At 51.8% G+C, this 13,988-nt stretch overlaps 1 protein-coding gene across 1 annotated transcript in view; it reads right to left on the reverse strand.

The window, feature by feature from the left end:
* Positions 1-11,397: 11,397 nt before the first annotated feature.
* Positions 11,398-13,988, reverse strand: part of LOC132818574 (guanine nucleotide exchange factor VAV3-like) — a 49,615-nt gene continuing 47,024 nt past the window's right edge. Inside the window, exon 14 of the mRNA XM_060829632.1 lies at positions 11,398-13,479. Coding sequence (XP_060685615.1) covers positions 13,423-13,479 — 57 coding nt within the window. The 3' untranslated portion in view covers positions 11,398-13,422. The remainder of the gene's footprint in view (positions 13,480-13,988) is intronic.

Here is a 13,988-nt window from a genome sequence, read left to right on the forward strand (position 1 = left end):
GTGAAAACACATTCAAAAGAAAGAAACCCAGAATGCAAGGGCTAAGCCCCGCCACAAAATCAGCACAGTCCTCTTCTCAAAAGGAGAGAGAAAAGAGTAACACACAGGCTGTTCCCAGCCAGTGAAACTACAGGTCCCTAATGAGGGCTGAATTACACCTGAAACACACTGTATAAATCGAGCACTTTAAAAATCAATCCTCAATAAAAAAGGAATACCAGTTAACAAACCGGCTATATAATTCAGGAATCCGGATTCGCCGAAAAACAGAAACCAACAGCATCAGGACACACTGGGTGTGGACAGCCAGTTCAGAGTCGGTCCCCTCCCTGACACAACGTAGACAGTCAATGACCCTGATCCAGCTCCCTCAGAGTCAGCTCTCAGAGTGAACTGTACCCATGACACTCCTGTTTATTTTACTAAACAGTACAAAATACAGTTGACAATAAACAGAAAGCAGCAATTCACAAAATCCCTGAGATATACAAACCCCAAACCCCAACGGTCAACCAGTTTTCAGGGAGATGAGGACAACCTCAAATCCCACTTCCATTCATCACAAAGATAACAGTAACAAACACAGACAAGACAGTGCAATCCAAACACAAACAGTGTACAGAGACACAGACCCAATATAGCTGTAGAATAGACACCTGACACCCGTCCACACCATATACTGATCAGACCATCCTTGACTGTCTTACAGGAAGGCTAGCTATTGGCCTTCCGGTCTCTGGCCACCCTGCGTACTGACCGACCCTCCCAACGCCCGCTTCCCTCCAGGCTGGTCATCGACCACCCAGCTCCCAGTCACCCCGCGTACTGAGCGGACAACCCTGGGCCGCTTTCCTACGAGCTGACATAGGGAAGTACAAGAGGGGGTGGAGTTGCATTACTGGTCAGGGACGATATCACGGCCGTGCTAAAGGGGGACACTATGGAGGGCTTGGGTAGTGAGGCATTATGGGTGGAGCTGAGAAATAAGAAGGGTGCAGTTACATTGTTGGGGCTGTATTACTGGCCTCCCAACGGTGAGCATGGGTTAGAAGAACAAATAGGTAAACAGATTATGGAAAGATGTAGAGGCAACAGGGTGGTGGTGACGGGAGATTTTAATTTTCCCAACATTGGCCTGGGATACACTTAGTATCAGAGTCTGGATGGGGTAGAGTTTGTAAGAAGCGTCCAGGAGAGTTTTCTAGAGCAGGATGTCAATTATCCGACGAGGGAACGAGCCAGGGCAGGTGGTAGAAGTTGCGGTGGGGGATTTCTTTGGGAACAGTGACAACAATTCTGTAAGTTTTAGAATACTCGTAGATAAAGATGAGAGTGGTCCTAAGGGAAGAATAATAAACTGGACCAAGGCCAAGAATATCAAGATTAGGCAGGAGCAGGGAAATGTGGATTGGACACAGCTATTTGAAGGGAAGTCCACATTTGAGATGTGGGAGGCTTTCAAAGATAGATTAAAGATAGTGCAGGATAGGCATGTCCCATTGAAAGCTGAAAGTGTGTTGCTGGAAAAGCGCAGCAGGTCAGGCAGCATCCAAGGAGCAGGAGATTCGACATTTCGGGCATAAGCCCTTCTTCAGGAATATTCTGATGAAGGGCTTATGCCCGAAACGTCGATTCTCCTGCTCCTTGGATGCTGTCTGACCTGCTGCGCTTTTCCAGCAACACATTTTCAGCTCTGATCTCCAGCATCTGCAGTCTTCACTTTCTCCTCGAAGATGTCCCATTGAAAGCAAAGGATAGGAAAGGCAAGATTCATTTACCGTGGATGACAGGAGAAATTGTACAACTAGTCAAGAGGAAAAGGAAAGCGTACATAAGGTCTAGGCAGCTAAGAACAGAACAGGCCCTGGAGGAATATCGGGACAATCTTAAACGAGGAATCAAGCAGGCTAAAAGGGGTCAGGAAGTAGCTTTAACAAGCGGAATTAAGGAGAATCCCAAAGCATTTTATTCTTATATAAGAAGCAAGTGGGTAACTAGAGAAAGGATTGGTCCAATAAAGGAAGCCTGTGTGTCGAATGTGAGAGAATGGGTGAGATTCTGAATGATTACTTTGTATCAGTGTTCACTGAGGAGAGGGACATGATGAATGTTGAGATTAGAGATAAAAGTTTGATTAGTCTGGATCACATTGACATAAGGAGGAGGATGTGTTGGGTAGACTAAAGGATATTAAGGTGGACAATTCCCCAGGACCGGATGGGATCTATCCCAGGTTGCTGAGGGAGCTGAGAGAGGAAATAGCTGGGGCTCTGACAGATATCTTTGTAGCAAATTTTGAGAAGATTTGTAGCTTAGGTTGAGTTTCTGGATGTAGGTTTGCGCCCTGAGCTGGGAGGTTCATTTCCAGATGTTTTATCACCACACTCGGTAACATCTTCAGTGGGCCTCCAGGTGAAGCACTGCTGAGAATTCCTGCTTTCTATATATATGTTTGGGTTTCTTTGGGTTAGCGATGTCATTTCCTGTGGTGATGTCATTTCCGGTTCTTTTTCTCAGGGGGTGGTAGATGGGGTCTAACTCGATATGTTTGTTGGTAGAGTTCTGGTTGGAATGCCATGCTTCTAGGAATTCTCGTGCATTTCTCTGGATTGGAGTGGTGATTAGATTAGATTAGATTAGTTACAGTGTGGAAACAGGCCCTTTGGCCCAACAAGTCCACACCGATCCGCCAAAGCACAACCCACCCATACCCCTACATTTACCCCTTTACCTAACACTACGGGCAATTTCCCATGGCCAATTCACCTGACCCACACATCTTTGGACTGTGGGAGGAAACCCACGCAGACACGAGGAGAATGTGCAAACTCCACACAAACAGTCGCCTGAGGCGGGAATTGAACCCGGGTCTCTGACGCTGTGAGGCAGCAGTGCTAATCACTGAGCCACCGTGCCACCCACATGGGAAAGCACAGCAGTTCAGGCAGTATCTGAGGAGCAGGAAAATCGGCATTTCGGGCAAAAGCCCTTCATCAGGAATAGAGGCAGAGAGCCTGAAGGGTGGAGAGATAAATGAGAGGAGGGTGGGGAGAAAGTAGCATAGAGTACAATGGGTGAGTGGGGGAGGGGATGGTGATAGGTCGGGAGGAGGTGGAAAAGAAGATAGGCAGGTAGGACGAGTCATGAGGGTGGTGCTGAGCTGGAAGTTTGAAACTAGGATGGGGTGGGGGAAGGGGAAATGAGGAAACTGTTGAAGTCCACATTGATGCCCTGGGGATGAAGTGTTCCGAGGCGGAAGATGAGGCGTTCTTCCTCCAGGCGTCTGGTGGTGAGGGAGCGATGGTGAAGGAGGCCCAGGACCTCCATGTCCACGGCAGAGTGGGAGGGGGAGTTGAAATGTTGGGCCACGGGGCGGTGTGGTTGATTGGTGCGGGTGTCCCGGAGATGTTCCCTAAAGCACTCTGCTAGGAGGCGCTCAGTCTCCCCAATGTAGAGGAGACCGCATCGAGAGCAATGGATACAATAAGTGACATTAGTGGATGTGCAGGTAAAACTTTGATGGATGTGGAAGGCTCCTTTAGGGCCTTGGATAGAGGTGAGGGAGGAGGTGTGAGCACAGGTTTTACAGTTCCTGCGGTGGCAGGGGAAGGTGCCAGGATGGGAGGGTGGGTTGTTGGGGGCATGGACCTGACCAGGTAGTCACGGAGGGAAGGTCTTTGCGGTAGGTGGAAAGGGGTGGGGAGGGAAATATATCCCTGGCGGTGGGGTCTGTTTGGAGGTGGCGGAAATGTCGGCGGATGATTTGGTTTATGCGAAGGTTGGTAGGGTGGAAGGTGAGCACCAGGGGCGTTCTGTCCTTGTTACGGTTGGAGGGGTGGGGTCTGAGGGTGGAGGTGCGGGATGTGGACGAGATGCGTTGGAGGGCATCTTTAACCACATGGGAAGGGAAACTGCCGTCTCTAAAGAAGGAGGCCATCTGGTGTGTTCTATGGTGGAACTGGTCCTCCTGGGAGCAGATACGGCAGAGGCGGAGGAATTGGGAATACGTGATGGCATTTTTGCAGGAGGTAGGGTGGGAAGAGGTGTAATCCAGGTAGCTGTGGGAGTCGGTGGGTTTGTAAAAAATGTCAGTGTCAAGTTGGTCATCATTAATGGAGATGGCGAGGTCCAGGAAGGGGAGGGAGGTGTCAGAGATGGTCCAGGTAAATTTAAGGTCAGAGTGGAATGTGTTGGTGAAGTTGATGAATTGCTCAACCTCCTCGCGGGAGCACGAGGTGGCGCCAATGCAGTCATCAATGTAGCGGAGGAAGAGGTGGGGAGTGGTGCCGGTGTAATTACAGAAGATGGACTGTTCTACGTAACCAACAAAGAGACAGGCATAGCTGGGGCCTATACGTGTGCCCATGGCTACCCCTTTGGTCTGGAGGAAGTGGGAGGATTTGAAGGAGAAATTGTTAAGGGTGAGAACCAGTTCGGCCAAATGAATGAGAGTGTCGGTGGAAGGGTACTGTTGGGGACGTCTGGAGAGGAAAGAACGGAGGGCTTGGAGGCCCTGGTCATGGCGGATGGAGGTGTAGAGGGATTGGATATCCATGGTGAAGATGGTAGTCTGGCGCACTGAACTCCACATCTCTGAAGCATTATCGGGGGGGCAGGGCCCCTGTTTATATCGGGGGGGGCGGGGGTCCTGTTTATTTCGGGGGGACGAGGGTCCTGTTTATATCGGGGGGGCGAGGGCCCTGTTTATATCGGGGGGGTGGGGGTCCTGTTTATATGGGGGGGCGGGGCTCCTGTTTATATCGGCGGGGGGGCGAGAGCCCTGTTTATATCGGGGGGGTGGGGGTCCTGTTTATATCGGGGGAGCGGGGGTCCTGTTTATATCAGGGGGGCGAGGGTCCTGTTTATATCGGGGGGCGAGGGTCCTGTTTATATCGGGGGGCGAGGGCCCTGTTTATATCGGGGGGGTGGGGGTCCTGTTTATATCGGGGGAGCGGGGGTCCTGTTTATATCAGGGGGGCGAGGGTCCTGTTTATATCGGGTGGGCGAGGGTCCTGTTTATATCGGGGGGCGAGGGTCCTGTTTATATCGGGGGGCGAGGGCCCTGTTTATATCGGGGGGGTGGGGGTCCTGTTTATATCGGGGGGGCGAGGCCCCTGTTTATATCGGGGGGGGCGGGGGTCCTGTTTATATCGGGGGGGCGAGGGTCCTGTTTATATCAGGGGGGCGAGGCCCCTGTTTATATCGGGGGGGGCGGGGGTCCAGTTTATTTCGGGGGGACGAGGGTCCTGTTTATATCGGGGGGGCGAGGGCCCTGTTTATATCGGGGGGGGGCGAGGGTCCTGTTTATATCGGGTGGGCGAGGGTCCTGTTTATATCGGGGGGCGAGGGCCCTGTTTATATCGGGGGGGTGGGGGTCCTGTTTATATGGGGGGGGGCGAGGCTCCTGTTTATATGGGGGGGCGGGGCTCCTGTTTATATCGGCGGGGGGGCGAGGGTCCTGTTTATATCGGGTGGGCGAGGGTCCTGTTTATATCGGGGGAGCGGGGGTCCTGTTTATATCGGGGGAGCGGGGGTCCTGTTTATATCGGGGGGGGCGAGGGTCCTGTTTATATCAGGGGGGCGAGGGTCCTGTTTATATCGGGTGGGCGAGGGTCCTGTTTATATCGGGGGGCGAGGGCCCTGTTTATATCGGGGGGGTGGGGGTCCTGTTTATATCGGGGGGGTGGGGGTCCTGTTTATATCGGGGGGCGAGGGCCCTGTTTATATCGGGGGGGTGGGGGTCCTGTTTATATCGGGGGGCGAGGGCCCTGTTTATATCAGGGGGGCGAGGGCCCTGTTTATATCGGGGGGGTGGGGGTCCTGTTTATATCAGGGGGGCGAGGGTCCTGTTTATATCGGGGGAGCGGGGGTCCTGTTTATATCAGGGGGGCGAGGGTCCTGTTTATATCGGGGGAGCGGGGGTCCTGTTTATATCAGGGGGGCGAGGGTCCTGTTTATATCGGGGGGCGAGGGTCCTGTTTATATCGGGGGAGCGGGGGTCCTGTTTATATCAGGGGGGCGAGGGTCCTGTTTATATCGGGTGGGCGAGGGTCCTGTTTATATCGGGGGGCGAGGGCCCTGTTTATATCGGGGGGGTGGGGGTCCTGTTTATATCGGGGGGCGAGGGCCCTCTTTATATCGGGGGGGTGGGGGTCCTGTTTATATCGGGGGGCGAGGGCCCTGTTTATATCAGGGGGGCGAGGGTCCTGTTTATATCGGGGGGCGGGGCTCCTGTTTATATCGGGGGGGCGAGGGTCCTGTTTATATCGGGGGCAGGGCTCCTGTTTATATCGGGGGGCGAGGGTCCTGTTTATATCGGGGGGGCGAGGGTCCTGTTTATATCGGGGGGGCGAGGCCCCTGTTTATATTGGGGGGCGAGGCCCCTCTTTATATCGGGGGGGCGAGGGTCCTGTTTATATCGGGGGGGCGAGGCCCCTGTTTATATCGGGGGGGGCGAGGGTCCTGTTTTTTCGGGGGGGCGGGGCCCCTGTTTATATCGGGGGGGCAAGGGTCCTGTTTATATTGGGGGGGCGGGGTTCCTGTTTATATCGGGGGGGCAAGGGTCCTGTTTATATCGGTGGGGGGGCGAGGGCCCTGTTTATATCGGGGGGGCAAGGGTCCTGTTTTTTCGGGGGGGCGGGGCCCCTGTTTATATCGGGGGGGCAAGGGTCCTGTTTATATTGGGGGGGCGGGGTTCCTGTTTATATCGGGGGGGCGAGGATCCTGTTTATATCTGTCAGCCAGGGCTCCTCGATTGAAGCAGAGTAACAGCCCCGATCAGGGAACACAGACTCTATCCGGTCCCCCAGCTGACATCGTTCCAATCACTGCATTCCAGGTGAAGGGAACGTCTGGGAAGGGAATAGTCTCTCCATACAGGACTTGCTGAGATAATCCTTTGGCTGATCAGGACATTGCATCGCGATCCTCCTTCTCCAGATGCTTGCATGACTTGGCTCCTTGTGGGAAGGAGGGGGTGGGGGTTTGATTGGGAGGGTTTGGGACCAACATGTTCCCTTTAGGGTGAAATGTAGGAGCACCAGGCCCAGAGGATCCTGGATGGCCAGGTATATTCAAGACTAGATACAAAAGAGTAAAGAGATGTTGAAAAAGAAGGAAGCAATGTCAGGTACAGTTAGCCGGGATCAAGTGAATCCTGAGAAGGGTATCAAGGCAGGAGGAGTATATTTAAGAAGGAAATCAGGAGGGCAGAAAGGGGACATGAGATAGCTTTGACCAATAGGGTTAAGGAGAATCCAAAGGGATTCTATAAATACATTAAGGACAAAAGGGTAACTAGGGAGAGAATAGGGCCCCTCAAAGATCAGCAAGGCAGCCTTTGTGTGGAACTGCAGGAGATGTGGGGGCAGACACTAAATAAGTATTTTGCATCAGTGTTTACTGTGGAGGTGGTCATGGAAGATATAGAACGTGGGGAAATAACTAGCAAATTATTGAAGGAGGTGCTGGATGTCTTAAAACACACAATGGTGGATAAATCCCTAGGACCTGATCAGGTGTACCCAAGAACTCTGTGGGAAGCTAGAGAAGTGATTGCTGGGTCTCTTGCTGAGATATTTGTATCATCGATAGTCACAGGTGAGGTGCCGGAAGACTGGAGGTTGGCTAACGTGGTGCCACTGTGTGAGCCTGACCTCGGTGGTGGGCAAGTTGTTGGAGAGAATCCTGAGGGACAGGATGTACATGTATTTGAAAAGACAAGGACTGACTCGGGATAGTCAACATGGCTTTGTGTGTGGGAAATCATGTCTCACAAACTCGATTAAGTTTTTGAAGTAACAAAGAGGATTGATGAGGGCAGAGCAGTAGATGTGATTTATATGGACTTCAGTAAGGCGTTCGACAAGATTGCCCATGGGACACTGATTAACAAGGTTAGATCTCATGGAATACAGGGAGAACTAGCCATTTGGATACAGAACTGGCTCAAAGGTAGAAGACAGAGGGTGGTGGTGGAGGGTTGTTTATCAGACTGGAGGCCTGTGACCAGTTAGTAAGTTTGCAGGTGACACCAAAATTGGAGGTGTAGTGGACAGCGAAGAGGGTTACTTATGCTCGAAACGTCGAATTCTCTATTCCTGAGATGCTGCCTAACCTGCTGTGCTTTGACCAGCAACACATTTGCAGCTGTGATCTCCAGCATCTGCAGACCTCATTTTTTACCTCAGATTACAACAGGATCTTATCAGATGGGCCAATGGGCTGAGAAGTGGCAGATGGAGTTTAATTTAGATAAATATGAGGTGTTGCATTTTGGAAAGTCAAATCAGAGCAGGATTTATACACTTAATGGTAAGGTCCTAGGGAGTGTTGCTGAACAAAGAGACCTTGGAGTGCAGGTTCATAGCTCCTTGAAAGTAGAGTCTCAGTGAAGAAGGTGTTTGGTATGCTTTCCTTTATTGGTCAGTGCATTGAGTACAGGAGTTGTGCAGGACATTGGTTAGGCCACTTTTGGAATATTTTGTGCAATTCTGGTCTCCTTCCTATATGAAGAATGTTGTGAAAGTTGGAATGGTTCAGAAAAGATTTACAAGGATGTTGCCAGGGTTAGAGGATTTGAACTATAGGGAGAGGCTGAGGGGTGACCTTATAGAGGTTTATAAAACCATGAGGGGCATGGATAGGGTAAATAGACAAGGTCTTTTCCTTGGGGTGGGAAAGTCCAGAACTAGAGGGTATAGGTATCAATTGAGAGGGGAAATAAGGGCAAATGGGACTTGATTAATTCTGGACACGTGGTCAGCATGGATGAGGGAGACTGAAGGGTCTGTTTCTGTGCTATGTAACTCGATGACTCCTTGACTCTATGTATAACAGGTACAAAGGGAGCAAACCAACAGAGGGCCCTAGTGGAGAATGGAAAGTGTAGCAGAGAATTTCAGAAAGGGATGAGGAGAGCAAGGAGGGGGCATGAGAAATCACTGGTACGTAAAATTACTGGGAATCATCAAGATATTCTATTGGTTTGTTAAGGGGAAGAGGATAACCAGGGAAAGGGTGGGGCAGATTTGGGACCAAGGGGCCGATCTGAGAGTGGAATCAGAGGGATTGGTAAAATCTTCACATCGGTATTCATTCTCAAGGAGCAGGATGTGGGGACAGAATTTGGGGAGAGGGATTGTGAGTTTCTTGAGCAGATTGATGTAGTGAATGGGGAGGTATTGGAGGTTTTGACAGGTTTAAAAGTAGACAGATCCCCAGGTCACAGTGTCACAGAATCTGGGTGAGTCATGCCCCAGGCTGCTGAGGGAGATGAGGCAGGAAATTACAGTGGTCCCTGACCCAATTGTATATTGTCTCTGGCTATAGGGAAGTGCTGGAGGGCATGAGGGTAGAGAATGTGGTTACACTCTACAACAAGCATGGCAGAGATGGACCAGGGAATCACAGGGCAGGGAGTCTCATCTCAGTGAGAGGGAAACTGATGCAGAAAATTCTGAAGGAGAGAATTAATCTGCACTTGGAGGGAGAATATTTGATCAGAGGTCGTGGCTCACAAATCTGGTGTGATTTCTCAAAGAAGTGACCAAATATGTAGGTGTGGATAGTGCAGTTGATGTAGTTTATCTGGATTTCAGCAAGGCCTTTGACCAGGTCCCACAGGGGAGGCTGATAAAGAAAGTAAAAGCTCACGGAATCCAGGGTCACTTGGTAAGATGGATCCAAAGTTGGCTTAGTGAGAGGAGACAAAGGGTGAAGGTAGGAGGCTGTTTGTGTGACTGGAGCCCGGGCTGCAGTGGGGTCCCACAGGGATCACTGCTGGGTCCCTTATTGTTTGTGATATTCATAAACGATGGAGATGGGAACGTGGGGAAGATGGTAATTAAGTTTGAGGATGACACAAATTGTCTGGGTGGTTGGAGTGAGGAGGAAGGTGTTCAGTTTACAGGAGGATTTAAATGGATTGGTCAGATGGGCAGATCAGAGGCAGATGGAATTTAACCGGGATAAATGTGATGGGATGTAATTTGCAGGAAATTACAAGCCAAGGGTGTACTCAGTGAATGGCAGAACACGAGGAAGCTCAGAGTAACACAGGGATATAGGGAAGCTTGTCCATAGATCCCTGAATATGGCAGGACAGGGTTAATAGGGGAGTCAAGGAGGCATACGGGACACTTGCATTTATCAGTCGAGCCGTAGATGATAAGAGCAGGAAGGTCACGCTGGAACTGTACAGGCCACAGCTGGAGTACGGTGTGCAGTTCTGGTCCCCACACGATAGGAAGGATGGGATTGTACCTTAGGGAGGGGGGGGCAGTGGAGATTCACCAGGATCCTCCCTGGGACAGAGTATTTCAGCGATGAGGAGAGGCTGGATAAGCTCAGGGGGGTTTGCTTTGTACCATAGAAGGCTGGGGGGGGGGGGGGGGGGGGGGAGCTGATGGAGGTGCCTGAGGTTATGAGGGGCATGGACACGGTGGATAGAAAGCAGCTGTTCCCCTCACTTGAAGGGTCAACAAGGGGACATCATTTTATTTTGGAAGGGAAATGGTTTAGAGGGGATCTGAGGAAGGTGGTGGTGCGGACTGCACTGTCTGGGAGCGTAGCTGAGGCAGGAAACCTCATAACCTTTAAAAAAAACACTTGGATGTGCAGTTGAAACATCTTAACACTCCAGGCTATAGGCCTGGTAATGGGGAAGGAGGAGTAGTGCCCAGTTAGAGACATATTTGTTGGCACAGACTCAATGGATTGAAAGGTGTCTCCTGTGTTATGTGACTCAATCAGACACAGAGTGACTGGCTCACATTTATAAAGGTCTCTGATTTATTAAGTAAAAGTCACAGCTAACAGCAATGGGAAAGAGGAAATAAACTGCAGCACAGAAGCACCACTCCTTCACACCCAGAGGTCCCCAATGGCCCCTGACCTGAACATGCACCCCCACCAGATGCTCAGCTCCTCGGGAGCTAATCACATCACTGAACGCAGACCGAAGGCTTTTGTAATGGATAACTGATAGACCAATCAGCTGCTTGTTGCCGGGTGAAACTTCCATCGTACACAGCCCTGGTCTCCAGCTCGTCTGTAACTAAACTTCCCCCACTGCTTGAACCAGCAGCTGTGTAAACAGCACATAAAATGAGGGTCAAGGACACGGCTTTTATAAAGGACAGCAATGTGTTTTGGAAATAGTCCTTTTCCTGAATGAGTTCACAATCATAAAATGGGAAATAAACAGATAAGGTCTTTACACCCTGCAGTCTGCAACAACGGACAGGCTACTTCCCACGATTTAATAAACACTCCTTGCTGACTGAGTGACTGTGACTCAGGGTCAGATTGTGGAGCATGAGAGGAACTGTTTCAGGTTCCCGGGGCCTGGATAACTCAGCACAGTGAACAAAAAAGCCCAATTCATGGAAGGAAGGCTTGAATCAAACATCTCCAGTTTAATGAAGGGTTTTTACTGAAACTTTCTCAACAGAGTTTGTACATCCTTTGGAGCTCAGTATCCAGGAGTGAAGCAGAAGCCTATTTAGCCCTGACATTACACCGCCCTGATCCGGTGACCCTGACACTCACACGGCTCAAGGTCATTTGTTTTGGTTCCAGACGTTTGATCCATCTTCTTGGAGGAATGGGCTGTGTGTTGAAAATTGAGTGAGACACCAAGAACCTGCAGCAAAGACCCCCGAGACAATAAAACACACTGACGGTTTGGGGCCTGCTGGATTGCAGGAAACGCTCCTGATATGTACATGGCAAGATCCCACAATAAGATAATGAGCAGACAATCGGTTGTGTTAGTCAAGATAATCGCGAGATGAATATTAACATGAAGAAGATGACCCACATTAACTAACCAATCATTCTTACATTGGGAATTTCTGAATTCACTTGTGACAGTAGCGAGGACCTTATGTTAAATCTGATAGACTGACCCTCTGACAATGTAGCACTCCCTCAGTACTGACCCTCCGACAGTGCGGCGCTCCCTCAGCACTGACCCTCCGACAGTGCGGTGCTCCCTCAGCACTGACCCTCCGACAGTGCAGCACTCCCTCAGTAAAGATCCTGGGGTAGGGGTGTTGCGGGGTAATCCCAGGGTAGGGGTGTTAGGGGGTGACCCCGGGGTAGGGGTGTTGGGGGGTGACCCCGGGGTAGGGGTGTTGGGGGGTGACCCTGGGGTAGGGGTGTTGGGGGGTGACCCCGGGGTAGGGGTGTTGGGGGGTGACCCCGGGGTAGGGGTGTTGGGGGGTGACCCCGGGGTAGGGGTGTTGGGGGGTGACCCCGGGGTAGGGGTGTTAGGGGGTGACCCCGGGGTAGGGGTGTTAGGGGGTGACCCCGGGGTAGGGGTGTTGGGTGGTGACCCCGGGGTAGGGGTGTTAGGGGGTGACCCCAGGGTAGGGGTGTTGGGGGGGTGACCCTGGGGTAGGGGTGTTAGGGGGTGACCCTGGGGTAGGGGTGTTGGGTGACCCCGGGGTAGGGGTGTTGGGTGGTGACCCCGGGGTAGGGGTGTTGGGGGGTGACCCCAGGGTAGGGGTATTGGGTGACCCCGGGGTAGGGGTGTTGGGTGGTGACCCTGGGGTAGGGGTGTTGGGTGACCCCGGGGTAGGGGTGTTGGGTGGTGACCCTGGGGTAGGGGTGTTGGGTGACCCCGGGGTAGGGGTGTTGGGTGGTGACCCCGGGGTAGGGGTGTTGGGTGGTGACCCTGGGGTAGGGGTGTTGGGTGACCCCGGGGTAGGGGTGTTGGGTGGTGACCCCGGGGTAGGGGTGTTAGGGGGTGACCCTGGGGTAGGGGTGTTGGGTGACCCCGGGGTAGGGGTGTTGTGAGTCTGAGGGAAACCTGCTGGCCAGTCAGACAGGTTTGGTCTTTGGGGCCAGTCACTGAATCAGATTGGGTTTGGGACAGAGGCTGAACAGTTTGTATTGGGTCTGATGGAGATCAGTGAGGGCCTGATCATTGGGCTGTGTAAACAGATGAGAGTTTGCTGAATTAAAATGTTTCTGATATCCAGCCAGCAGTAACAATCAAATACTAATTTCACAGGGACAGGGACAGGGACAGGGACAGGGACAGGGACAGGGACAGGGACAGGGACAGGGACAGGGACAGGGACAGGGACAGGGACAGCAGAGCTCCAGTGATATCTACAGGCTCTATCTCAATCTGCTCAAAGCGTGATCTGGATCCACTCCATCTGCAGGTGACACTGCTCCTGGATTTGGACTCCAAGGGGATTGTCAGCAATTGGATCCCCACCCTGTTCCAGAGCAGATTCTCCCCTCGTTGCCTGCAGAGATTCCTGGTATCCCACTGAATCCATAAGCTCCTGAAAACACATTGCCCACACGTGAGGCAGGGACAGAGTCATCTCCACCGTCTCCAGAATGGTTAGCACATGGGTAACTGTGTTGGTTCACCAATCCCCGAGTGTCCACTGTAGCACGGGGTCAGTCTGGGAAACAATCCTCCTCCTCTTCTACGTACGTGGATGGAAACCAACCGACCTGAAACCAACCAATTGAGACCCATTGATGGTCAAACCAGGAAATGTCCCATCTCCTCTCAATGCCAGACATTCCAGTTGAGGGGTCCATTTTAAGATTCTGACAGTACTGCAGGAGACTATTCTGCCCATTAAGCCCGTACTTGCTAATTCTATCCAAATAATCCCCTTCCTCTGCACTTTCCCCATCGTCCAGAAAATGACCACACACAAGGATTTCCCTGGTTCCCGTGTGAAAGTTCTGATTGAATCTGCTCCCACTGCCCTTTCAGGCAGCACCTTCCAGACCCCAACACCTCACTGTGTAAAACAATCCCCCTCCCCTCTCCCCCCGGGGGCTTCTCCCCGATTCCCTTCCATCCCCCTCCCTCTGCTCCCTCACCCTCCTGCCCCTGGAAACACTCTCTCCTGATTTACTCCATCAAACTCTCTCCATGGTTTTGAACACCTCAGTTAACCCCTCCCGGAACCTTCCCTGCTCTAAGGAGAACAATCCCAGCTTCTCCACAT

Source organism: Hemiscyllium ocellatum, chromosome 9 (genome assembly GCF_020745735.1).
Source record: "Hemiscyllium ocellatum isolate sHemOce1 chromosome 9, sHemOce1.pat.X.cur, whole genome shotgun sequence".
Taxonomy (NCBI): Eukaryota; Metazoa; Chordata; class Chondrichthyes; order Orectolobiformes; family Hemiscylliidae; genus Hemiscyllium; species Hemiscyllium ocellatum.